Source organism: Centroberyx affinis, unplaced genomic scaffold (assembly GCF_046629955.1).
Source record: "Centroberyx affinis isolate AG114_WGS23_722 - 3 ecotype Tasmania unplaced genomic scaffold, CSIRO-AGI_Caff_v1 ptg001078l_1, whole genome shotgun sequence".
NCBI classification, from domain to species: Eukaryota; Metazoa; Chordata; class Actinopteri; order Beryciformes; family Berycidae; genus Centroberyx; species Centroberyx affinis.
In genome coordinates this window covers 544,843-571,341 of record NW_027279625.1, presented here as the reverse complement: position 1 = coordinate 571,341, position 26,499 = coordinate 544,843, and the positions used below count along the sequence as shown (strand labels likewise).

Below are 26,499 nucleotides of genomic sequence, written 5' to 3'. Positions count from 1 at the left end.
TCCTACTGTGTTTCTCTTCTGTGAATTGTTCCCAGTCTAGAGACAGCGAGTTGCTCCAGGAGCTGAGCGCTGTGCCCCTTCATGTTACCCAGCGAGCGGAGGCTCTGCTGGGGCAGAGAGACAGAGGTTTGTGGGCTCCGTGGAGGAGCAGCCCCCTGCGCCACATCCTGACCGACAGCCTGCCTCGCTTCCTCAGCCTGCTGCAGCACGCCTCACTGCTGGGACAACAGGAACTCAGGAGTGAGTCTGGATAGCTGGGGACTCCGCCCTCTGCGCTACTCTGCTCTCTCAAAAATGCAAAGAATCCCTTCATGGACAGAAAGAAAGAGAGCCATACAGAGCCATAATTTCCTGTCTATTCCTTTCATAGCCTACAGGGGAGGTTCTGTTACAACAACATGTATATGAGCTACAATGAGAGGAAGAGAGTGACACATTTGACATTTGACACAACTGTGACATTTATAAACACAGTTGCTTTAAATGTTGGAATGTCCTTGGTACTCCAGTCAGGACGGTAGAGTCACTCCCCACCTTTCATCATCTTTCTCCGCTACTTTATTTTGAAGCAAAAAAAAAAGACTTCTACCTATCACCTCTTTTGCCTTTCTTTTCCTATCCCTTTTCTCTTACATGATCACAGGAATCTTGTTAAATCTTTTGTCAGGACCCCTGCACTTTTTATTTCTTGTCACTTTGGTGATCTAGGAACTGAAGCTTATTCTGCCGTTGCTCTCATTATCAGTCTAAGAGTGTGAAGCTAAATGCTTAAAATGTAAAAATGTAAACAGTGATCTTCCCCATCCTCAGGGCCACTGGCCACTCTGGCAGGCGTGTACCATGATGTGACGGGCCAGAGGCTGGAGGCTTTGTGGAGGCAGGCGGTGTCGCTGTGGACAGCCAGGCTGGTGGGGGTCCTGCCTCCTCTGCTGGAGAATGCCCAGCTGAGACCGCTGGCTCAGGCCAGTGTCACCAGCCTTAGCACCACCATGGAGCTGGTGAGGAATTACTTTCTAGTGTCTCGTTTTGTGATTGAATATTCATCACCTGGGGACCGATTGTCTGTTGGTTCATTCAAAGCATTTGTAGGGGTCCAAGCACGTAGTGCTGGAACCCTATTGTATTTGCTGGAATTATTCTTTCTTTCTTTCTTTCTTTCTTTCTTTCTTTCTTTCTTTCTTTCTTTCTTTCTTCTTTTTCTCTGCTAAAAGTATCTGCAGCTCAGAAACCGTAAGTCCTACAGCAGCCATATTTGGCAGGTGGGCTGCTACGGCACACCGCTACTCAGGCAAGGCAGCCCACACACATTGGCCAGATGGTGGCACTATAACAAGCAACTTTACATTTTGGCCAATAACTTCTGAACCGTGTCGTAGACTGAAAATTCTTGTGTTCCTAGATTCTTTGGAATGTGCTGAGTCCAACCCATATATCACTTCCAATATCCAACATATTGCATTGTCTGCCATTTTGAATTATTTAAGAAACACCTTTTTCACAACTCCTCATTCATCCAATTTACATTGGCCATTCATCCAATTCACATTAAACTTGGTGTGGAGAATCTTGGGACTGTCCTCTTTCAAAGTTGTGTAAAGGTTATTGATAGGTCAAATGGTTTGGCTTTTATCGACCAATAAACTTTTAATGAAACATGCCATAACACTAAATTGGCCATAACTCATTAAGCCACAGAACTCATTCATCTAATCAAGCCAAAATTTTAAACAGATGTTGAGAAGTGTTGCGTGAACACACCCACAAAAGCATTTTGAGCTGTACCACTAGTGGGCGCTACAAATGCAAAAAGTTAATATCTCATAATTGACTGCATAGATTTTTATGAAAATGTTCTAGGATGATGTCCAAGTCGATCCATGAAATTTGGTCATTATTGATGAAAGTGGGCATGGCTTATTGCATAATAACCAAATCTTGATTGGTATTAAAGTCACAACTTCAAAAATTCATTAAAAATTCTTTCTGAGGCTTTCAATATGGTTTCGACTAACACCTGTGACCTATCACTTGTCCCTTTGTTTTGTTTCCCCACTGTGACACACACCAAAGTGGAAGTTGGCAGAGTGGTAAAGCTCAGATCTTTGGACCACATCGTGAATTTTGAAGTTTTATGAAAAGTAAATCAACACTAAAACACACAGTGCAGAAAACTAAAAGCAGGTGTTTGACATAATCTGTCAATGGCAAAATACCTGAATGTCATCACTGATTAGGGTGTGGCCAGACATTTCAACCCATAGAGAGCAGTGCAGCAGCGGCTTTCTGGCCCATGTCACTTACTATTGTTTTATTCGTTAATGGAGAGCACTACAATGTTTTATAAAGTGATTAGCGCTGTCAATCATAGGCTGCAGTATCACAATACTTCTCCCTTTAGTTATTTTCTCCTCAGTAACCCTGTAACAGGAGTTTACCTCAGTAGGTAAAGTGTCTGCCTCTTGCGTGGAAAGTTGTGGGTTCAAATCCAGGCTTGTCCTTTCTGAAGTCATTAGTTGTCAAGAACAAGCGGTATGTGTTCTAATAGAAAGTCTGGCCATTGTGAATAACTTCAACAATGTGGTTGCAATGAAATGATGAACTTTACAGAAGTCACGGGCCAACACAAAAGCTGGTGCTAAGCTTTAACTAACAGAGTGTGTGTCCGATCATCACAACCTGTCAGCTTTTGTGTGTCTTTCTACCTTCTGTTTTGTCTGTCTTTTCAAATTGTGCTTGGACCCCGCAATTGCCGCTTGCGGCTATATTTTTAGATGTTTTTACAGTGTGTCTGTGTGTGCATGTGTGTTTTTGTGTGTGTTTCTGCATTCACATGGTTGCGTTCATGGTTGCGTGGTTATGTCCATGCTCATGCCCGCATTTAACTCTCCTGTCTGGTAGTATCCAGTAACATATGGAAAGCAGCTCATGTAATGCCCTTACATAAAGGTGGGGATACCAGTGATCCAAATAACTACCGCCCAATCTCCAAACTGTTGTGTTTAGCCAAAATCTTAGAAAAACTCATCAATAGTCAACTGCATCAATTTCTGTCTGATCATTGTATTCTAAACTCCCATCAATCTGGTTTCAGACCTCGACATAATACAGTGACCGCAGCATGCAAAGTAGCAAATGACATAATCTGTTCATTAGATAGGAAAGAGAGTTGTGTTGCCCTGTTTATAGATTTATCAAAAGCATTTGACACTGTGGATCATTCTCTTCTTCTGGATAGGCTTAAATCAGTTGGTTTTGACATCAATGCATGTAACTGGTTTCTGAGCTATCTTACTGGCAGAACTCAAGCAATATTTGCTGATGGCCATCAATCTGACTTCACTGAAGTCACTAAAGGGGTGCCCCAAGGCTCAGTTTTAGGTCCTATCTTGTTCACGTTATACATAAATGAGCTGGGCTGCTTAATTCAGAACAGCTCTATTCATTATTATGCTGACACTGTAATTTACTCATCAGCGCCCTCTATTGACCCAATTTTACTAATTTACAGTCAGATTTTTTGGCCATTCAAAATGCCCTGATTAAACTTAAGCTAGTGCTAAACCCAGATAAGACAAAATACATGCTCTTTACCAGTTCACATACAAAAAATCCTATGAATTTTAACATTAGTACAATAAATGGGGTTCAAATTCACAAGGTCCAGTGTTACAAGTACCTAGGTATCTGGTTAGATGAAAAAAAATTCTTTTAAAACCCATGTCAATGAACTGACTAAGAAACTAAAGTTTAAACTGGGTTTCTTTTTCAGAAATAAGCAATGCCTTACAATGAGTAGTAGGATGCAGATTGTACAAGCAACATTTTTATCAGTGCTTGATTATGCAGATGTGATTTATATGCACACTGGGGCCCTGACACTCAAACCCCTTGATACTGTTTACCACAGTGCTTAGATTTATAACCAGTGACATGCTTAGAACACATAATTGTATTCTCTATGAGAAAGTAGGATGGCCATCTCTTACCACTCGAAGAGAACAACACTGCCTTTTGTTTATTTACAAAGCCTTATGTTGTCCGCTATGTTGTCCGCTATTCATATCCCTCCACTGGCTCCCAGTTGCTGCCCGCATCAAGTTCAAGTCCTTGATGCTCGCCTACAAAACAATAACCAAAACGGCTCCGACCTACCTGAACTCCCTCATTCAGGTCTACGCTCCCTCCCGCTCACTACGTTCTGCCATGGAGCGGCGCCTGGTGCTGCCACCTCAGCAAGGCCCTAAGTCTCTAGCCAGACTCTTCTCTTCTGTGGTTCCCCGGTGGTGGAACGAGTTGCCAAACTCCATTCGATCCGCAGAATCCCTCTCTATCCTTAAGAAAAGGCTAAAGACCCAGCTCTTTAGCGAATACCTCCTTTCATAAAAAAAAAATAAAAAAAAAATAAAAAGATTTGATGCACTCTATGCATTACCTCATAGCACTGCCTTGTAGCACTCCCTCGTAGCACCTATGTCCTGTTGGACCAGAACTTAGCTTGTTGCACTGTCTCGTAGCACCTTTGTCCTGTTGGACCAGAACTTAGCTCTATAGCACTTACTCTCGTTGTTCTCTCCTATCTAGATACTTGCTTGTGTTGTATGCAAATCTCATGTGTAAGTCGCTTTGGATAAAAGCGTCTGCCAAATGTGAAATTGTAATTGTAATTATGTGGCAAGCTACCATTGTATTTGTCTTCGCTTTTAAGTTTCAGTGCTACAGGATATCATACACGTTCGCAGGCATACATTAGATTGGACATTCCACATATGAACACAGAATCAGGAAAGACCGCTTTCACCTTTTACGCTCCTAATAGATGGAATAGGCTTCAGGACTCACTCCAATTGGACCGAATTGTCTCCATAGAGACATTTAGGGTACTGCTGGATGATGCATTATATAGGGATTGCTCTTGTTTCTCTTATTTTTCTTATTTTGTCTGCATGTGGATTGTCTGGAAATAACTTATCGTGAATTTTGTTTGTTTTGTTTTCTTGTTGTGTACACAGGTCTCTCTTGAAAACGAGATCTCGATCTCACTGGGACTTACCTGTTTAAATAAAGGAATTGATTTGTGTATGTGTTTGTGTGTTTGTGTGTGTGTGTGTGTGTGTGTACCAGGCAGGCCAGCAGACTTTCCACTGGGTTGAGACCAGGTTGGCAACGGCGCTGTCTGGAGTCAGGAAACGCCTGGCATCTGTCTACAAACTCTCCCCCAGGTACTCCACATGTCTGAGACCTGGAAGATGAAAAGATCCCATCCTTCCACTCATTTACAAAAATACAACAACAATAGGTTAGGACGTCAAAAGGATATTCTTTTGATGTATTATGGCTGTGTTGGTTCCAACAGTGAACAAGAGATAAAGAGATACAAATGTTTTGAAATGTGACTTGACCACAAGCTTCAAAATGTTGTGAATTATATGAATCTACTATAAGGTGAGCCAGGGACAAACAGAGGTAGGGGAACTGTTTATGCACCAGCAGGTATTTTTCAATAAGGTAGTAAGTTATTTTGAACAAAATGTTCTTGGCTTTCCAGTGAGTGTTCAGTGTTATTGGTAGCACCCCTGCCGCGGGTCGCCTGGTCAAGGGTGGCTGAGGCTGGAGTGGTGGAGGTCGTTTTGGAGGAGTGGCTCCTGAGGCCACTGCAGGCCCTCGCCTCTGTCAGGCCCACCGCTGAGCTGTACCGCCTCAAGAGGAGGATCATGGACAGTCCTTTCATACGTAAGCCAGGCTTGCATTTATGGTTTTTGTACTTTTTTGAGCAATTTTATGAAGGGTTTAAGCAAATCGCCACATTAGTGCATTAATGCTGTCCTTAAATTGAGGACTATGGAACTTACATATTTTTGCTGTGTCCTTATAAGTCTGTCTGTCTCTCTCTCTTTCTCTCTTTCTGTCTCTCTCTCTTTCTCTCTGGCTCTCCACCAGACCAAGCTCTGTTGGTAGCAGATCAGTTTGTAGTGTCGTTTGATGGGCGCCTATATGAGCTGCCAGGCTCGTGTCCGTTCCTTCTTGCCCAAGACGTCACCCAGGACCCCTCCTTCACACTGCTGCTCGGTTCAGACTCACACTCGCAACGCGTCCTTGTGGTCGGGATGAACAACAGCACCATCAGCATCCAGCAGAATGGACAGGTATGCTTTACTGCTGCCAACAAACAGCTGATTTAAGAGAAGATAGACTGGAGCATTGTGATAGATGAGCAGGCTGATCGTATTCTTGCAACATTGTGGGGTCCAGCTTTCCAGCAGCCTATTTGACCCTGATTCCCTATTGTATGTTCCAGGAAAAAGAAATTATTGCAGTTTTGTATTAGGAACATTACTGCAGACAAGGTCTCTGAGAAATTGTTCACAAAGGGAACATTTACCAAGGAGAAAACGGTTGTGTTTGCAGGTGAAGGCCAACTGCCATGCAGCGCATGCATTCCACAATGAAAATGGAGTGGCTATCAAAAGAGGTTCAAACACTGTGGAGGTGTCCAATCACAACGGAGTGTCAGTGTCATGTGATCAGTCGCTTGATGTGTGCAGCCTGACTCTCGATGGATGGTTGCATGGTAGGAAAATGAAAGATTCCATATGATTTGCAATATACATGAGCTTCATTGCTGTCAACTTCATACTTTTTAATGACATGTAGTAAAACATTTTTACATGTCTACACAGGAATGTCCACTGGTCTCTTGGGGACCAATGACAATGAAGCAGGGAACGATTTTCCATTGCCTGATGGATCTCAAGCTGGGAAGATGGCAGACTTTTTCTATAGCTGGCAGGTAGGGCAGAGAATGGCACTGCTTGTACATCCAGTAGAGACAGAGGGGAATCCTGTACATTTGTGTGTGTGTGTGTGTGTGTGTGTGGGGTGGTGGATGGCAGGAACTCGCTTGACATCACGGTATCCATTTTGTCACCTGTGCAGTCTGGTGATGATCCTTTGTCTGTGTCTCCAGATGAGGCCTGAGTGTATCAGATCACCGGCCATAACGGAGCCATGTTCTAAAGTAGCAACGAGCCCAGTGAACTGTGACCTCCTGTTCTCTTCCCCTGATTCTCCACTGAGTTCCTGCTTCAGAGTGGTGAGTAGAACAGCACAGCTGAGTGCAGTTAGCAGTTTTGCACCTTGCATTATCTTAAATTAAAGGGGCATTAATTAATCCATTACCTTTATCGATCAATATTGGGAATCTGTAGGAATTGCAACAACATGGATTTAACTTTTTTCCGATGCACACCCCCCACCCCTCCCATCTCCTTGAGTGATGGTTGCCTGTATTTGACACAATAAATTCACATTTTCACAATAGAGATGAGTAAGCTAGCTAAGTAGAGCACAGATCTAACCGAAATGTCTAGTGAAGAGGTAACAGTGCAAAATACTGTATAGTAATATTGTTTTGACATTTTCTTTTTGGCCTGAGAATGAGGCTTTATAGCCTTAGTAGGTGAAATGTCTTGTGAGCAGTTGAAAATGGAAATAGATGGGGGAGGAAATTGTCTTGAAACTCCAATGGGCGGGGAGTATTTGTTCCAAACAGAGTATGGGCAGGACAGTGAGTTCTGAAAGCCAGAAATCTCAGAACTTGGCTTATTAGTATTGATCAACAGCTCTATCAATCAACTGCAGACACGGCAATTTTGTGCTATGGGGCAGTAAAAATCTTACTCATCACCCTTAAAGTATACAAGAATGTTTTGTCCTGTTAGATTGGTCAGAACATGGAGCAGACTTTGTCATAACATGGATCTACTCAAAAAATTCTCATGGCAGATTTTCTGAGCACCATGTATTCTAATTTTCTGTACCCTCTTGCACTAATCACAGTGTTGTCATACTAAGCTATTATTTTCTACTGAGGTTTGATTTAAGAAGAAATCATGCCAAGATTGCCAAGATAAGCAGCAGGTTGTGATGGTTATCAAACCATTGACATATACTTCAAATTCATAGCAAACTGGAGTTGTTCCATAGGATCTCAAAGCTACTTAAGTAGTTTCAGTCTTTAACTCAGGTGAGCTAAGGGCTTTTAACAACCGTCGTCCCCTTCTGTCTGATCATCAGTATGGATTTAATATGAACTATTTCATAGAAATGCTATCCTACAACTTGTTGTAAAGTGATTGACACTAATAATGACATTCAACTTTACAAATTAGCACTCTACACCCTCTTTGGACTAATCTACAGCTGGCCCCATAATTACTTTCTTGGCAGGAAACAATTAGTAGTTGTAAATGAGTGGACACTGGATAGGGCGACAATAACGTGGTGTCCCGCGTGTTTGTTCCTGGTCTGCATTAATGGCCTAGTCATCTTCATCACACATCTTCATCAATGCATCCTGTTCTTTCTGTTGATGATACCAACTTGATCTCATCACTTCTCTTGCGGCCTGGTCTAGGACAAATATCCAAATGGGCACAACTAAACAATTTTTCCCTGAATATAAAACAAATCGAACTTTGTTTTCAGAAGAAGAAGAAACACTGCAACACAAATGTCCATATTTTCAGCTGAAAGAACCCGTACTAAGGTTACTGTTGGTTCCCTGCCTGGCGTGAGCTTGTGATTGGCATGGAGGAAATCCATTTCAGGGTTTGTGCATCTGCCAAAGTAAATGCATTTGTAATTGTGTAATTGAATTAGCCATACATTTAGGAATTATGGCTTGTCTTTAGTCATTGATAAATTACTGTTTGTGATTCATTGTGACTTGCATTTTTTCAACAGCATGTCTATGTGTATTGCACATCTGTTTACTGCCTCTCTGTCAGGTGGACCCTGGCCAGTTCTTGTCAGTTTGTGAGATGAGCCATTGTGGCTCTTTCCCAGGCCCATCGAGATCCCCCTGTAGATTAGCAGCTGCTTTTGTTCATCTCTGCCAGCAGAACTACATCCCACTGGAGGTCCCTGTCCAATGCTGTAAGTCATAATATTACACAGCCGAGATGTTCAAGATTAGAGTCACACTGTATCTTGTCTGTATTGTTTTACTCTCATGATGTCGCAAGTGGTTTAAATTCATTGACGCAATAGCGGCATAAATAGCTTTTACGTTGTTTTCTATTTGTTTTTTCTTTTTGTTTCAGTACAAGTATGAAGGAAGGAAGGAAGACCTGACGAGGAGTAAGGATGAGTGTTTTTGTCCACATCTGCTAGCTGCTACAGCTGACAAATTTACTATCTATATACCACTTCTTGAACTTCATTACTTTACTTATGTGCTTACATTTCTGATTTGATTTTATACTGTATTGTATAGTCTTGTATTTTCATACCTCCTGTAATGTACAGTATTGTCCTGTTTAGACATGCTGTATGTCAGATAATGTGTCAATAATGTGAATGTGAACAATACTGACTATAACAAGTATCCTCGCAGTAGTTTATTGTTAATCAGAATGTTTGTTGTCTTGTATGATCTGCCTTTGAGTACAAACACTGAAGATATTGGTGACTGACTTGAGTGCAACAAGTTCATCCTCACAACCTAAGTTCAATTAAAGGGATCAACAAATATTTTTTACATGGGATTTGATAAAATCCATTTATTACATCATGTTGTATGCATGTTATATGCATTCCCTGTCATTGCTCAATCAGCTTGTTCTATAGAGCAGTGGTTCTCAACATGGGGTCCAGGAACCAACATGGGTCCTTGAGGGGGTTCCAGGGGGTCTGCAGCAAATTGATGAATTGTTAAACTTCAGCATTATTTCATTTACAAGAAGTTAACACTATAGAGCATGTAGAAGAATGACTGTTTTGATCATAGTTTCTCTGTTATCTCTCTACCTACAATACAGGTAGTCATGGAATTCTGGAGAAAATCATACTTAACAATAAAAATATTCTCAGATTTGGGTTTGAGAGACAAAATCTCATCAAAGGAGGTCTGTGGACTACATTAGGGTCCTTGATATGAAAAGGTTGAGAATCATTGCTCTAGAGGATGGGTATGTACATGTCTATCTTGGACTTCTGTCTCTGTGTGACACACTCAGCAATCCAGACAATATTACGATTCTCCTGCTCCTTCAGTTTGACGTAGGAGTAAAATACTCCAAAGTGGAACTGCTGCAGGAATGCAAGTGTGTTCAGCTTCACCTGCACAAGAGAAGAGAGATGAAGGGACAGGCAGAGCCACACACATGGGTAGAAAGATGGGCTGACATATAAGCAGACAGACATACATCAGTCGACTTGAAAATGTGATTTTTGCTGTTTGCAGTTGGTACATGCTGTTTCAGCTCTACACAAATGATGGTATATAAAGATCCACAACATTATTCACCCGTAGGCCATCAAATTATTTATCTTTTGAATTTTTCATAATGCCAATAAAAATATTTGGAGCAAACCACCCTTCTATTGCATTACCACGCTGATGAGTGAACTTGACAAAGCAGAAATGTGACGTTTGATCTAAATGTTTTTACTTGCATTATGAAAATGTAAAAAGAAATCATTTGAAATAAATTTCTCTATGGGTGATTAAGTGTATGATGATTTTTCCTGCATTTTGCCTGCACCTCTAGGATGTGCAGCTGTACATGGGACACTACACTCTTATTGAGAGACAACAAAGTTACTTTACCTCTTGCTCAAAGAATCTGTCCTCCAGAGTCCTGGAATTTGATCCTGGCTCAGGCTCGTCGAAAATGATTTTATAGTCCTGGAGGGCAGGTTTAGATTAAAGTTACTGCACGTCTAACTTAAATGTTAATTATCTCTCTGAGTTTATACGGTAATGACACAGCAACTCTCACAATTGGGTCCTCGCAGCTGAGTCCAGACTTACCGGGTAGCAGTCGGCCACAGCTTTGACCTGCTCATGGTCCTCTGCCTGGGCCAGCAGCTGCAGTCCCTCGGGGTGAAGTTTGCCGCAAGACGGGTACAGTGTCTTCCTATCTGCACCAGTGAGATCTGTCCCGAAGGAGTTCACTGTAATGATGAAGGCCCGCCTGTCTGCCTCAAACTGCAGCACACAAACACGCACATAGACACACACACAAGCACAGGTAATACTGACATAAGACGTAAGATTGAGTCCACAGACTGAAGTCCATTTGCAGCGGAAAATCAGATATATATGAAAACTGAAGAATCCATTCGTCATATGGCCTTAATGTAACCAGCCAACGCAGAAGAAATTATTGCAGTACCTCCAGGACAGGACACATAATATCCTTTGTGGCGCCGCCAATGTTCTTGCAGAATGAGTGGAAAGACTCTAAATAAGCCTTGAAAAAAAAGAAGCAAAGGTCAGGTCTAATTGGAAAAAGACATAACCTGCCCTCTATTAATCAACTTCAACATAGGTTATTATAACACTGACTGCAACCAAACGCAGTAACTTGACCTTTCACTGCACCATTTTAAAATTTGTGTTCACTGTATGTCAGTCCCACCCATTTTAGACCTTTTTGGTAGTTATACAGACACATGCACAACACAATAGTAGACTGTGTACATATACATACTTAAGTATGTATATGTACACACACACAGAGACATCATGTCATATAATGGTATTCACGCCACCTGATGGGTATAGTGGTAATGTGGGCTCCTTATAGTCACCTTGTACAGCTTGTTTCTTAGGATCTCAGCTCCCATCTCGTCCAAGTTGGACTCAGATACAGCATCCTGGAAAAATGGAGCTGCCACACAAACAACATCACAGTGGGCCATTTGATCATATCTCTGTGTTGTATAGCATTGTTTAGCCCCCTGTTGAATGGATGGACTGTCTTGCCCAGTAGAGCTGTCAAACTGCTTCAAATAATTTAATCAGTATTGCTTGCATAGTAGAGCTTTAGTGACTTTTATCAATACACAGGATATGATGTTACTATCCCTTGTGCCATCATCCAAGGTGAGCATTCATATACAGGCCCAATTCAGAGTTTAACAGAATGATATAGTACCATGCAAATGAGTACCATAGAAAACAGTGTATTCCAGCCTCTCAGAAACACCCGCCTCTTTGCCTCAGCAGACCCAAGTCCACTACACTGCTGTTTGTTACCAACAACACTACTTTATAGTACACATTAGTACCATCAATATTCCTTTCTATTCACAACACTAAGTTACACGCTACATCTGCACCCAAGTCACACACTATAAATGTAGATAGCAGATACCCGGCCAACTCAGCAGTCCAGCCACCCTCATTGTTTATTGAGCTAAGTCTCACGATTACACAGAGGCCCCATGTGTGCAGCAGAGGACGGCCTTCCATTACCACTGTTAATTATCACTAGTGCCTGGCAACGACTGTGGGTGTCATGTGTGTTTCTGCTCCAGCTCGGCAAATCAATCAAAGCACTGAAAGGGCATTAGCATTTCTAAATCATTTTCTGACTGAGTGTCTTTGAGAAACCCACAAAGGCAGAATCAAGAAGCGGTTTGGTTACCTAGCGGTGTGTCCACCAGGATGGCTGAGTAGAGTTCGGTGGGGGTGCGGGCGATGCCCACCGCTGCCATCTGGTCGAAGGCACCTAATGGGTGGCACCGTGGGAGCAGCTCTGCCACATCCCTTTGCTTCAGGGCCCCGGTGATCAGCATCACCACATTGTCAATCATGTAGCTGTAGCTATGGCAACAAGGAAACACAGAGAACAGAATGTCCCTTTATTTATATTTGTGGAATTTGCTGTTATCTTTTAGCCTTCTTAAGGGTGTATTTTTCTTCACATATGCCATCGTTTTGAAAAACTGTAAAATTGAGCGCGCAGATGCTTAGTGAAAGGATTTTTGAATGCAGTGAACTGCATGAGGAGGATAGAGACCTTGCTGTGTGTTGATCAAGTTTCAAGAATATGCTTTCCAGTAGATTTGGCAAGTCATAAACCCACACTGCAGCTATTTATTTCAATCACTGCAACTGATGCAAACAATTAAAAAAAATCTATGTATCTAAACCACAGTTTGTGGTTGGAAAGAAGCAGGAAACAATGCAACATTCCAGGAGGATTAGAGGGAAGAAATGAGTAATCCAATCAATCTTACATGGTCAACAACTTTTTCCAGGATTCAACTGAAGTGTAAATAATATGGGTGGTGCTGTGGCCCTTCAAAGAGCACAGATCCTGGTATTAAAACTAGAGCATATGTAACCTTAGAGTGTGTGGGGGCAGGGACACTCAGTACCTTAGCACAGGATGTGGTTTTGGAAACTGACATAGAACAGGGCCCAGGTGTTTTCACTGCCAGTCATTTTACATTTTCCTGTATTAATAATCTCTGCTGCCAAAGCAGCAAAGTAGATTATGATAGATTTATACAGGCATTCTACTGTTATTGAAATGATGTGTAACGCTTTGCTTAGGAAGTAAATCAATTCCAATTTATTTTGGATTAACCTTTTTTCTCAGGATTCAAAGCCAGGTCAGGATTCTCCAAAGCCTTTTTAAGACATCAGATGAATTACAGCAACTATGGACCTTTTTAGTCAACATATAAATGTGGACTCTGGAATGATTCCAAGAACCACTCAGATGTCTGCTGTGGGACTCAAGCTGCACCTAGGCCACAGTTTGGGAGTCACTACTGTGTACAAGTTATACTGTAGGCCTTTGTAGCACCCATTTCCATCCCATGATCTGAGTTGATCATAACCGGTTAAGAACAAATGTGTTACAAAATACATCTTAACAGATAGTGAGCGCTAAATGCAAAAGTAGAATTGAACTTAATGATATGAAGTGGTAAATCGATGTTGTGTCCAGAGAAGCTGAGAGTGATTTTATGATGCCATAACGTACGTGATATAGTCAAGGAAGGTGGAGAGGGGCGGCAGGGCACTGGAGCGCAGGCAGCTGAACTCGGCCACTAGGTTTTCCCTCAGCTTGCTGTCCACCAGGGACACAGTCAGGTCCTCACCGGCCGAGGACAGCAGGCTGCCATAGTCTGTACTCTGCAGGTGAAGCTTCATGTCTGCACAGAGGAGAGGAGAAGAGAGAAGAGATTACTCATGGTGTTTGTACTCCTCCTCTCTTTCTTCACTCAGCTAACACACATCACAGGTAGTGCAGTGGAGGCTGGCTCTGCTAACTGCTGCTCTCTGTTATTTCCATAGCAACATCCATGCTGAGTAAAATGTGAATGATCTGCTGCAGTCTCCAGAAATCAGGAGGGGGTGAGTTATATTTTGCACACTGACACATGGCTATTTCTGGCTGTCGACAAAATTGACATAACTCATTGCTTCCACTGTGAGGAACAGCTGACGATGACCAACAATACACACACGCTACACACACACACACACACACACACACACATACACACACAAACGCTTATGGTGTGTGGTTTTGCAATTATTCCATTTACTGTTATAGACATAGTTTAGATTTTTTTCAAGTCTGTCTTTTTGTGAATTGGGAGTTCCAGGCAGCAAGAAGCATCCAAGAAGCACTTACCACAGTGTTTATACTGGCAGCAGCATTGTTAGTGATGCTAGTGTGAGAGAGCGAGACGAGAAACATGTCTCTAAAATATCAAATGCTGCACCTCTGGTTTTCTAACTGTTCTCAGCATAGTTAAGCATAGCAGAGAAAGACTTTCTTTAGTCCTGCCAACAAACAATCTCCTCTCAATAACCAAAATGGATGTTTTTTTGATGGGCTCATGACAAATCAGATTATCTTCTTGAAACATGGAATTGACATTGACAGATAAGCTCATTCCTGTCAGTACTCAACTGCAGCCACTCTTGACACACACACACACACACACACACACACACACACACACACACACACACACACAGGGAATTACTGAGAGAAAACTAAAAATCATGATAAAATGACATTATATGATATAACTTCTTACCCTCAAGTGTGTCACACTGGGCCAGATTGTGATAGTCAGTGCGAGTCAGAATCCCAGCCTTCATTCCTCGAACCAGCCCCTCCAGGTAGCCATGATCCACATTGAAACCAAGCTCTGGACACACTACCATAATGCCAAACAAGCTACAAGAAGACTGGCTGCACTTGTACTTATGATTTAATTCACAAGTGTGTCTCTGTCTGTTTTAACTTCTGCATTTTCACATCCCTGACTAACACTCATGCAGTTATTTTCCCTTCCTCTTTGATACCAAGAGATTCCACAGCCGCTCCACATGGGTCAGCATTAACTCAAAGAGTGACCGGCGTTCCTCTATCACTTCATGGTGCCAAGTGCATTTAGTCTGCAGGTAAACTTCTACAGCTCACATTAGCTGGTGTGCTACTGAGCTCTGTGTGTAGAGAAATATACATATGCTGAGTGGGAAATAAGGTCTAATTTCCCTGAGGTCTAATTTGCTTGTCATGAAGCACTTACATGAAGAATTGGCTGCATTCGTCTCCCATGCAATTTGTATACTATGCAATATACGTAATGTACAAATCATTTTTGCAATGGAAAATCCAGGCGTAATTCCAATGCTGTGTGTGTGTGTGTGTGTGTGTGTGTGTGTGTGTGTGTGTTGCTTTCCATAATCAATGAGCAGCACATGCTCACACCTCTCCTGTGTTCAACGCTGTACAGATGATGATGGTCTCACTCTACCTCTATAATATGCATTGCTATAATATCCTAGCTGCTGTTAAATGCTGCATTACACCTGAGTTCCTTCCATGTATCCTTCAGTTTCCAACAGTGGGAGAGCAGACATGGGGACAAAACACGGTCCAGAAACAGTCTTGATGGAATTTAAGAGATTAAGATTGCTTTATTTGGCAGTTTACAAGGTAACTTGAATGTGTCTCTTTGCACGTCCCTCCTGGATACACTCACACATAGGCTTACTGCTTATTAGCTCTGCTTTCAACATAATCATCCTGGTCCAGTCAAAGTTTGTACCCCTTTATCCACAAGATAGCTGCCAGCAAACAATTTCAAAATAGTTGTGTCTTTTTTGATGCTATCTCGGCGATCTTTTGATCCCATGTCTGATATTTCTTGAATTAACTTTGGTTTCTTTTTCCATGAAGCCACACATGAACAATTGATAATTCCATATTTGGGACCCACAGCCCTGCTTAAGAGTAACTCTCATTTAAAAAAGAACAATTTTCCGGTGGGTATGAGGGAGAGAACAAACAAAGAAGGATAATATAGGCTACAAGGTATTTGTTCAATAGCAAAAATAACCACAATCTTTACTCCAAGGCTTGATTTGCATCGGAAAAAAGGAAAATCTGCTCTATAACTCTTGACGAACCAAATCTGGTGTGTTTTTTGTCTCTGAGTTTAAAGCAGAAATTTATGTTCCAATGCAAATCCAGGTATTTGGTGTTCCCAACAAGGTCAACATGGCTTGAGAGCAGAAACAGTGAAGATATTCAAAAGCAGCAGGAATACAAATACATGGGAAATACCCAAGGTGAAGGCGCAATCGGCACAACACACACTGTACACGTGATTGTCTACATACATGAAATAACATGTCATTCATCCTGTTACACTGACATGTGTTGGGTTGTTAGATATCTTGTAAACATTTCTTTAATGACTGCTATGTCATGATTGAGCTTATATACACTGAGCGTACAGAATATGTGGAACATCTTCCTAATATACAATTACACCACTTTGTTTTTCGCATATCCATGCCTCAGCTGACTGAAGACTTAAAGTGATGGTGAACTTTGGCAGTACCTTGGGTTGTGTAGCTTTCTGGCCATGATATAACCGGAAAAAAAGTGAGAGACTCGTTTTTTATAAATCAGCAGAATCTGCTTTGTCAAAGTCTTGTCTCCCACCTTTTTTCTCCTATTTACAAATATTGGTAAACATACTATTTTCTTTGTTCCATTGGCATAAGTTTCCTCCAACCAGATTTTGGTGTTACACATGTTCAAACTGAAAGGTTTAATAAACATAAAGAAAGTAACAATTCAGCAACATGACTAGTTTTTATATAGTCAAAATCTGCTTTGTTCATGTGCTACAAGTGTAATTTTGAGCTGTTTCACCATACAATGGCAATGAATGGAGAGAGAGAAATTCTCCAATCGTCTCTACCGGAGCAACAGATAACAGAGAATCGTCAATTTTGGGATTATATCATGTCCAGGAAGCTACACAACCCAAGGTTCAGCATAAGTTTAATATATCATATGTCTCACCCCCTTCATCCCCTTCATCTCACCTTTGACAAAATAAGTAGATTTAATAGTGGAATCCACAAGGGATTAGAAGCTTCACTTTTCACCTGATAAATCTATTTCATGGGAAGAGCCGGTATTCCAAATATTTTGTACTTTCTTCTGCACCGTACTAATATTGTCTGTACTGCACCTGTGTTGTAGATCCCTGTATTAGAAGAGGCGTCCATGTGTTTTGGGTGTGTCTGTGTGTGATTGTGTGTGAGTGTGTGTGTGTGTGTGTGTGTGTACGCTCCGTCTAAGTCCTCTTTGAGCACTTGGGGCCCATTCTCCAGCAGTGGCAGATGGTGTTGAAGAGTCGGCAGCGGCAGGAGGCACAGGGGTCGCAGCACGGCACATGAGAGGAGCAGTTCTCCATCAGGCGGCCACAGCGGCGTGCAGGGGTCACCGCGTCTGGCTTGAGTTTCTGAAACAACACACACACACACAGAGAGAGAGGGAGAGAGAGAGAGAGAGAGAGATTTGATGAAACATCTCACAACAAAAATAAAAGTCTAAAATCTAAAATCCCCATTAAAACTCACCGATTGGCTCATCCACCCACTCACAGACACACACCTGCATACACACATGCACGCAGAGAGAGAGAGAGAGGGAGAGAGAGGGAGAGAGAGAGCGAGAGAGTAAGACAATATCAAAGCCAAGGGTCTGGATCATGAAGTGGATTATCGTTTCTGCACAGAAACGCCTGCCAAGCATGAAGCTCCATGCGCTGTAGGAGATCCTTCTGTTAACATATTTGAAATAGAAGGCTAGCTAAAAAAAAAAAAAAAAACTTACAGGAATTTGACTTCCCTGTGGCGGAGAGATCCTTCGCCTGGCAAACAGCCGTCTGTGCTTCCCTTGGTTCCACACTAGGGGATGGAAATATTGGACATATGGAGATATCAAATGCTGTTAATCAATCAGTCAGAAGCTGAATTCGGTCTGAGAGTGGTCTCCCAGGCCGAGGAATCACAACACACTCTCTCACCTGAAGTGGAATCCCAGTGAAATAAGAGCAAGAGACGTGTATATTTAAAAGATTGATATTGAGGCTTTCACCAAGTGCCAAAAACTATTCTTTTTAACTGTAATACTGTGTGATACAATCATTTGAAACTATCCATTTGAACTTCTACACAGATTTGTAAAAAAAAAAAAAAAGAGGCCTATTTTCTTTTCAGTGTATATATCACGTACCATAAGCAGCTATGATATGGCTTGTGCTTGATATGGTTTGTTTTTCTCTCCTTCGTCCACTGGGTAAGTGTTTATTTGTTAATTTATTTGTTTAAGTGTTTTTTGGGCTAACTTTACAGCAAGTCTGGGTGGTTTGTTATTCCATGCCAAAAGCATCTTTGTCCATCATTATCTTTCTGGATTCCCAGTAATGCAGCCACACTACTGTATTACTTTGAAGAAAGTACATTCCTTCTTTGCATGATTGCAATGACATAGGAGCTATTATTCCAGAGGAATTGAAGACGGTTTCAGTTTGCTGTGGCTTGTGGTTGCAAAATAACAAATGTTTCAAAGTTCTGTACATCTGACAGCAGCGCCACAAAGCCCAGAGCATTGAGAATGGCACGTAGAATAAATGTAGTATGTTTTTTCCCCCACTGCATTAGTGTATCATGCCATCAACCCCACCCATTAATCCCAATGAAAATCCAAATGATCCTCAGTCTGTATGCCGGCCTGGTTCGGATTTTGAAAAACAAAATTCAACTCAAAAGTATTGTGAAAGTAGAAAGCAAAATCCTCCCCTAACATCCTCAGTGACTGCAGCCTCTTCTCTAATCTCCCTTCTTTTAATGTATTATTGTCCCATCTAGCCAATAAAACAATATGAACCATGTCAATCCTGAAGCACTCTGAAACAACCCCAAGCGAACTCCTCCTCATCTCAGACACTGGCTAATACAGCCTGAGCACAATCCAACTTCACAAAAGTTCAAATGCAGAGAATCCAAAATCCTCCTTTTTGGCCTCTAAATCCCTTTCCCACACAGACACTGACTTCTCCCTCACAGTTGCTGGCTGCAGGTTTGAAACCTTGGGGTAATCTCTGACCAGATGTTTAGACCGTATCTATCACCAAAGTTACTTCTTTCACCTCTGTGATGTTGCATGCCTCCATCCCCCATTTCCTCCTGCTGATGCTCAGACCCTCAGCCCTGCACTATAAGAATGTAGCACATCCAAATATAAATATAGCCGCAAGCGGCAATTTCAGGGTTCAAACCTTTTTTCGCTTCATGGAAGGAAGCAGCTCAATCAGCCAAAATTAAAGCCGTGAGCAGCAACGAGCGGGTTTCAGGCTTCACAAAAGTGAGCAAAGTCACTTGAGCTAGTTTAATTCTGTTTAAAGAAGGAGTGAGACCAAGCACCCTACTTGTTAGGGCCCGAGCACCGACTTCAGTGCGAAGCCCTATTGTATTTCGTTTGTGGAATTAAAAATTGCGTTTTTGAGGGGCTAAAGGTGCTCGAAAACTCACCAAACTTCGCGCACGCGTCAGAAGTGGCAAAAAATTATATATGTTATGGGTCTTGCACATGGGCATGGCAAAATGGCTCGCTAGCGCCTCCTACAAAATTTGTGTATCATGTCCAGACTTAAAAAAAAAAAGTCAATTGGTGCCATGCCCTAAACCCAACAGGAAGTCGGCCATTTTGAATTTATTGTGACATTTTTGTGCATTTTTGGCGGTTTGCAGGGGTCGTACTTTAACGAACTCCTCCTAGGGGGTTGATCGGATCCACGTCAAACTTGGTCAGCGTGTATAAAAGACCTCGACGATGAAAAGTTATCAAAAGCTTGAGTTTTTGTCACACGGCGTGGGCGTGGAAAGGCGTCGAATTTCCATGTTTCGCCACGAAACAGGAAGTGGTTTATAACTGGACTGTACATGGTCAAATCTGCCCCAAACTTCACATGCTTGATAAGTGTCCCGGCCTGAACACACCTACATGCCGATATTCGGTTATAGTCATAGCGCCACCTACTGGCAACAGGAAATGACATGTTTTATACTTTGCTGTACTCCTCCGAGCGGGTTGATGGAATCCACCTCAAATGTGGTCAGAAAAGCCTTAAGACCTCGATGATGCTTCATTGTGAAGATTGGGAGTTTTCATCGAATGGCGTTGCCATGGCGGCACGGCAAATTTCGATGTTACGCCATGCAACAGGAAGTTGTGTTACCTTGAGTGTACATTGTCCAATCTGCACCAGATTTCACATGCTGGACAAGAGTCCAAGCCTGAGGACATCTACAAGCTAATTAGGAGTCATAGTCTTTGCGCCACCTACTGGCAAGAGGAAGTATGCTGTATGCAGCATTTCAATAATTGTGCACTCAAAGTTCTGCCATTCGTCCCCCGTCCATCAGATTTGAACGAAACTCGATGTGTATGTTCAGGAGATAGCGCAGGATGTCTCCAGTTAGTTTAATCAGGATTGCTCAAAGGCATCTTGAGTTATGAGCAAATATGTGATAGGCCACACCCACTTGCACCGATCAATATGGCACTTCAGATTTTGGTTAATACTTGCCCCCAGAGCATGCACACCAATTTTGGTGAAATTCTGTCCACAGGGTTTTCAGATACATGTTTGTGGCATTTGTGGCACCCCCTATGGGTCAGGCTCAAAATGCAAACACGGACTGAAGTTACCTACCAAGATTTATGATGATCGGACAAATGGTTAATGAGTTATGGCCAATATTTGCTAAGCCCCGCCCTTTGCGAAGATATTTTGGTTGATGGCGGCCATGTTTTTCGACCGATCTTGCTAATTAGGGCCCGAGCACGACTTCGTGCGAAGCCCTATTGAAACTGAAGGAATTATTATTAGGGCCCGAGCACGACTTCGTGCGAAGCCCTATTGAAACTGAAGGAATTATTATTATTATTAGGGCCCGAGCACGACTTCGTGCGAAGCCCTATTGAAACTGAAGGAATTATTAGGGCCCGAGCACGACTTCGTGCGAAGCCCTATTGAAATTGAAGGAATTATTATTATTATTATTATTATTAGGGCCCGAGCACGACCTCGTGCGAAGCCCTATTGAAATTGAAGGAATTATTATTATTATTATTATTATTTATGATTTTTATTTTTATAGTTTGCTTGCATTTTTGAGGGGCTAAAGGTGCTCGAAAACGGACCAAACTTTGCACACGCGTCAGAACTGGTGAAAATTCAAGTCTTTTATGGGTCTCCGACGTGGGCGTGGCAAAATGGCTCGATAGCGCCCCCTACAAAATTTCAAAACCAAAGCCCCCGCCTTTCTGTTTCCCCTAGACGTACGAAACTTGGTAGGCACATGTATCATGTCCAGCCTTAAAAAAAAGTCTCTTGGTGCCATGCCCTAAACCCAACAGGAAGTCGGCCATTTTTAATTGCTTGCAACATTTTGGGGCGTTTTTGGCCGTTTGCAGGGGTCGTACTTTAACGAACTCGTCCTAGGCGAATGATCGGATCCGCGTCAAACTCGGTCAGCGTGTATAAAAGACCTGGACGATGAAAAGTTATCAAAAGCTTGAGTTTTCGTCACACGGCGTGGGCGTGGTGAGGCGGCGAATTTCCACGTTTCGCCACGAAACAGGAAGTGGCTTGTAACTGGCCTGTACATGGTCAAATCTGGACCAAACTTCACACGCTGCATGAGAGTCCCGGCCTGAACACGTCTACGTGCCGATAATCGGTTATAGTCATAGCGCCGCCTACTGGCGAGAGGAAATGACATGTTTTATACTGGGGTGTGCTACTACTAGCGGGTTGACCAGATCCACCTCAAATGTGGTCAGAAAAGCCGTAGGACCTTGATGACGCTTCGTGATGAAGATCGGGAGCGTTCGTCGCACGGCGTTGCCATGGCGGCGCGGCGAATTTCGATGTTTCGCCTAGAAACAAGAAGCTGCGTTAACTTGAGTTTACGTCGTCCGATCGGCACCGGATTTCACATGCTGGTCCAGAGTCCAGGCCTGAGGACATCTACAGGCCGATTGGGAGTCATAGGCATTGCGCCACCTACTGGCGACACCAAACAGGAAGTGGGTTGTAACGCGACTCTACGTGGTCAAATCTGGCCCAAACTTCACATGTCGGATGAGAGTCCCGGCCTGAACGCGTCTACGTGCCGATATTCGGTTATAGCCATAGCGCCGCCTACTGGCGACAGGAAGTTGTGTGAACTTGAGCGTACGTTGTCCGATCTGCACCGGATTTCACATGAGGGACGAGAGTCCAGGCCTCAGGACATCTACATGTCCCGCGGCTGCAACACGCCCCGACTTGCACACGGAGGCGAGGGCCCGCTCATCACTGCTTGTTAGGGCCCGAGCACGACTTCGTGCGAAGCCCTATTGAAACTGAAGGAATTATTATTATTATTATTATTAGGGCCCGAGCACGACTTCGTGCGAAGCCCTATTGAAACTGAAGGAATTATTATTATTATTATTATTATTATTATTATTTTTCTCCTTCGCTAAAAAAAATCGGACTTTTGAGGGCCTAAACGTGCACGGAAAGTTGTGAAACTTTGCACACGCGTCAGAAGTGGCGAAAAATTTGATATTTTATGGGTCTCGCGCATGGGTGTGGCAAAACGGCTCGATAGCGCCCCCTACAAATTTCAAAAAAATACTCACGGCCGTACGTTTGTCCTAGACGTACGAAACTTGGTAGGCATGTGTATCGTGTCCAGACTTAAAAAAAAGTCCATAGGTACCATGCGCCTAAACCCGACAGGAAGTCCGCCATTTTGAATTGAGTGCGATATTTTGGGGCGTTTTTGGCCGTTTGCAGGGGTCGTACTTTAACGAACTCGTCCTAGGCGAATGATCGGATCCGCGTCAAACTCGGTCAGCGTGTATAAAAGAGCTGGACGATGAAAAGTTATCAAAAGCTTGAGTTTTCGTCACACGGCGTGGGCGTGGCGTGGTGTCGAATTTCCACGTTTCGCCACGAAACAGGAAGTGGCTTGTAACTGGCCTGTACATGGTCACATCTGGACCAAACTTCACACGCTGCATGAGAGTCCCGGCCTGAACGCGTCTACGTGCCGATATTCAGTTATAGTCATAGCGCCACCTACTGGCGACAGGAAATGACATGTTTTATACTGTGGTGTACTACTCCGAGCGGGTTGACCAGATCCACCTCAAATGTGGTCAGAAAAGCCGTAGGACCTTGATGACGCTTCGTGATGAAGATGGGGAGCGTTCGTCACACGGCGTTGCCATGGCGGCGCGGCGAATTTCGATTCTTCGCCGTGACACAGGAAGCTGCGTTAACTTGAGTTTACGTCGTCCGATCGGCACCGGATTTCGCATGCTGGTCCAGAGTCCAGGCCTGACGACATCTACAGGCCGATTGGGAGTCATAGGCATTGCGCCACCTACTGGCGACACCAAACAGGAAGTGGGTTGTAACACCACTCTACGTGGTCAAATCTGGCCCAAACTTCACATGTCGGATGAGAGTCCCGGCCTGAACGCGTCTACGTACCGATATTCGGTTATAGCCATAGCGCCGCCTACTGGCGACAGGAAGTTGTGTGAACTTGAGCGTACGTTGTCCGATCTGCACCGGATTTCACATGAGGGACAAGAGTCCAGGCCTGAGGACATCTACATGTCCCGCGGCTGCAACACACCCCGACTTGCACACAGAGGCGAGGGCCCGCTCATCACTGCTTGTTATTATTATTTTTCTTCTTCTTCTTCTTACTCGGACAAATAAATCGGGCTTTTGAGGGGCTAAACGTGCTCGAAAACGGACCAAACTTTGCACACGCGTCAGAAGTGGCGAAAAATTTGATATTTTATGGGTCTCGCGCATGGGTGTGGCAAAACGGCTCGATAGCGCCCCCTACAAATTTCAAAAAAATACTCACGGCCGTACGTTTGTCCTAGACGTACGAAACTTGGTAGGCACGTGTATCGTGTCCAGACTTAAAAAAAAGTCCATAGGTACCATGCGCCTAAACCCGACAGGAAGTCCGCCATTTTGAATTGAGTGCCACATTTTGGGGCGTTTTGGGGCGTTTGCAGGGGTCGTACTTTAACGAACTCGTCCTAGGCGGATGATCGGATCCACGTCAAACTCGGTCAGCGTGTATAAAAGAGTTGGACGATGAAAAGTTATCAAAAGCTTGAGTTTTCGTCACACGGCGTGGGCGTGGTGAGGCGGCGAATTTCCACGTTTCGCCATCCCGCGGCTGCAGCACGCCCCGACTTGCACACGGAGGCGAGGGCCCGCTCATCACTGCTTGCAGTTTTAATTATTATTATTATTATTATTCGCCGGACAAAAAAATCGGACTTTTGAGGGCCTAAACGTGCTCGGAAAGTTGCGAAACTTTGCACACGCGTCAGAAGTGGCGAAAAATTATATATTTTATGGGTCTCGCGCATGGGTGTGGCAAAATGGCTCGATAGCGCCCCCTACAAATGATACCTCGCCGTACGTTTCCCCTAGACGTACGAAATTTGGTAGGCACGTGTATCATGTCCAGACTTAAAAAAAAGTCTATTGGTACCATGCGCCTAAACCCAACAGGAAGTCGGCCATTTTGACATTTTTGGACGTTTTTTGCCGTTTGCAGGGGTCGTACTTTAACGAACTCGTCCTAGGCGAATGATCGGATCCGCGTCAAACTCGGTCAACGTGTATAAAAAAGCTGGACGATGAAAAGTTATCAAAAGCTTGAGTTTTCGTCACACGGCGTGGGCGTGGTGAGGCGTCGAATTTCCGTGTTTCGCCACGAAACAGGAAGTGGGTTGTAACGCCACTGTACATGGTCACATCTGGACCAAACTTCACACGTTGGATGAGAGTCCCGGCCTGAACGCGTCTACGTGCCGATATTCGGTTATAGTCATAGCGCCACCTACTGGCGACGGGAAATGACATGTTTTATACTGGGGTGTGCTACTACTAGCGGGTTGACCAGATCCACCTCAAATGTGGTCAGAAAAGCCGTAGGACCTTGATGACGCTTCGTGGTGAAGATCGGGAGCGTTCGTCGAACGGCGTCGCCATGGCGGCGCGGCGAATTTCGATGTTTCGCCTAGAAACAGGAAGCTGCGTTAACTTCAGTTTACGTCGTCCGATCGGCACCGGATTTCACATGCTGGTCCAGAGTCCAGGCCTGAGGACATCTACAGGCCGATTGGGAGCCATAGGCATTGCGCCACCTACTGGCGACACCAAACAGGAAGTGGGTTGTAACGCGACTCTACGTGGTCAAATCTGGCCCAAACTTCACATGTCGGATGAGAGTCCCGGCCTGAACGCATCTACGTGCCGATATTCGGTTATAGCCATAGCGCCGCCTACTGGCGACAGGAAGTTGTGTGAACTTGAGCGTACGTTGTCCGATCTGCACCGGATTTCACATGAGGGACGAGAGTCCACGCCTGAGGACGTCTACATGTCCCGCGGCTGCGACACGCCCCGACTTGCACACGGAGGCGAGGGCCCGCTCATCACTGCTTGCAGTTTTAATTAGGGCCCGAGCACGACTTCGTGCGAAGCCCTATTGAAACTGAAGGAATTATTATTAGGGCCCGAGCACGACTTCGTGCGAAGCCCTATTGAAACTGAAGGAATTATTATTATTATTATTAGGGCCCGAGCACGACTTCGTGCGAAGCCCTATTGAAACTGAAGGAATTATTATTAGGGCCCGAGCACGACATCGTGCGAAGCCCTATTGAAACTGAAGGAATTATTATTATTATTATTATTATTATTATTATCTTTATTCTGACTCTTAAATCGCATTTTTGAGGGGCTACAAGTGCTCGAAAACGGACCAAACTTTGCACACCAGTCAGAAGTGGCGAAAAATTTGATATTTTATGGGTCTTGGACATGGGCGTGGCAAAATGGTTCGATAGCGCCCCCTACAAAATTTCAAAACAAAAGCCCCCACCTTTCTGTTTCACCTAGACGTACGAAACTTGGTATGCACATGTATCATGTCCAGACTTAAAAAAAAGCCTCTTGGTGCCCTGGCCTAAACCCGACAGGAAGTCCGCCATTTTGAATTGAGTGCCACATTTTGGGGCGTTTTTGGCCGTTTGCAGGGGTCGTACTTTAACGAACTCGTCCTAGGCGAATGATCGGATCCGCGTCAAACTCGGTCAGCGTATATAAAAGAGCTGGACGATGAAAAGTTATCAAAAGCTTGAGTTTTCGTCACACGGCGTGGGCGTGGTGAGGCGGCGAATTTCCACGTTTCGCCACGAAACAGGAAGTGGCTTGTAACTGGCCTGTACATGGTCACATCTGGACCAAACTTCACACGTTTGATGAGAG

At 43.7% G+C, this 26,499-nt stretch overlaps 3 protein-coding genes across 3 annotated transcripts in view; 1 reads left to right on the top strand and 2 right to left on the bottom strand.

The window, feature by feature from the left end:
• Positions 1 to 9,112, top strand: part of LOC139647353 (uncharacterized) — a 45,137-nt gene extending 36,025 nt beyond the window's left edge. The window contains exons 59-68 of the mRNA XM_071523231.1: positions 36 to 240; positions 811 to 998; positions 5,122 to 5,219; positions 5,546 to 5,730; positions 5,938 to 6,143; positions 6,406 to 6,568; positions 6,678 to 6,787; positions 6,965 to 7,090; positions 8,787 to 8,934; positions 9,102 to 9,112. Of these exons, the coding sequence (XP_071379332.1) occupies positions 36 to 240; positions 811 to 998; positions 5,122 to 5,219; positions 5,546 to 5,730; positions 5,938 to 6,143; positions 6,406 to 6,568; positions 6,678 to 6,787; positions 6,965 to 7,090; positions 8,787 to 8,934; positions 9,102 to 9,112 (1,440 nt within the window). The remainder of the gene's footprint in view (positions 1 to 35; positions 241 to 810; positions 999 to 5,121; positions 5,220 to 5,545; positions 5,731 to 5,937; positions 6,144 to 6,405; positions 6,569 to 6,677; positions 6,788 to 6,964; positions 7,091 to 8,786; positions 8,935 to 9,101) is intronic.
• Positions 9,113 to 9,440: 328 nt separating this feature from the next.
• LOC139647394 (V-type proton ATPase subunit d 1-like) lies at positions 9,441 to 15,029 on the bottom strand. Its single transcript, XM_071523288.1, has 8 exons — positions 14,854 to 15,029; positions 13,785 to 13,956; positions 12,435 to 12,613; positions 11,596 to 11,675; positions 11,178 to 11,255; positions 10,814 to 10,990; positions 10,610 to 10,687; positions 9,441 to 10,119 (listed from the first exon to the last, which is right to left on the bottom strand). Exons 1-8 carry the CDS (start codon positions 14,981 to 14,983, stop codon positions 9,958 to 9,960), a joined length of 1,056 nt encoding a protein of 351 aa, XP_071379389.1. The 5' UTR covers positions 14,984 to 15,029; the 3' UTR covers positions 9,441 to 9,957.
• A 725-nt stretch (positions 15,030 to 15,754) lies between these two features.
• Positions 15,755 to 26,499, bottom strand: part of asip2b (agouti signaling protein, nonagouti homolog (mouse) 2b) — a 62,577-nt gene continuing 51,832 nt past the window's right edge. The window contains exons 3-4 of the mRNA XM_071523292.1: positions 17,961 to 18,034; positions 15,755 to 17,586 (exon numbers count right to left, since the gene is read on the bottom strand). Of these exons, the coding sequence (XP_071379393.1) occupies positions 17,419 to 17,586; positions 17,961 to 18,034 (242 nt within the window). The 3' untranslated portion in view covers positions 15,755 to 17,418. The remainder of the gene's footprint in view (positions 17,587 to 17,960; positions 18,035 to 26,499) is intronic.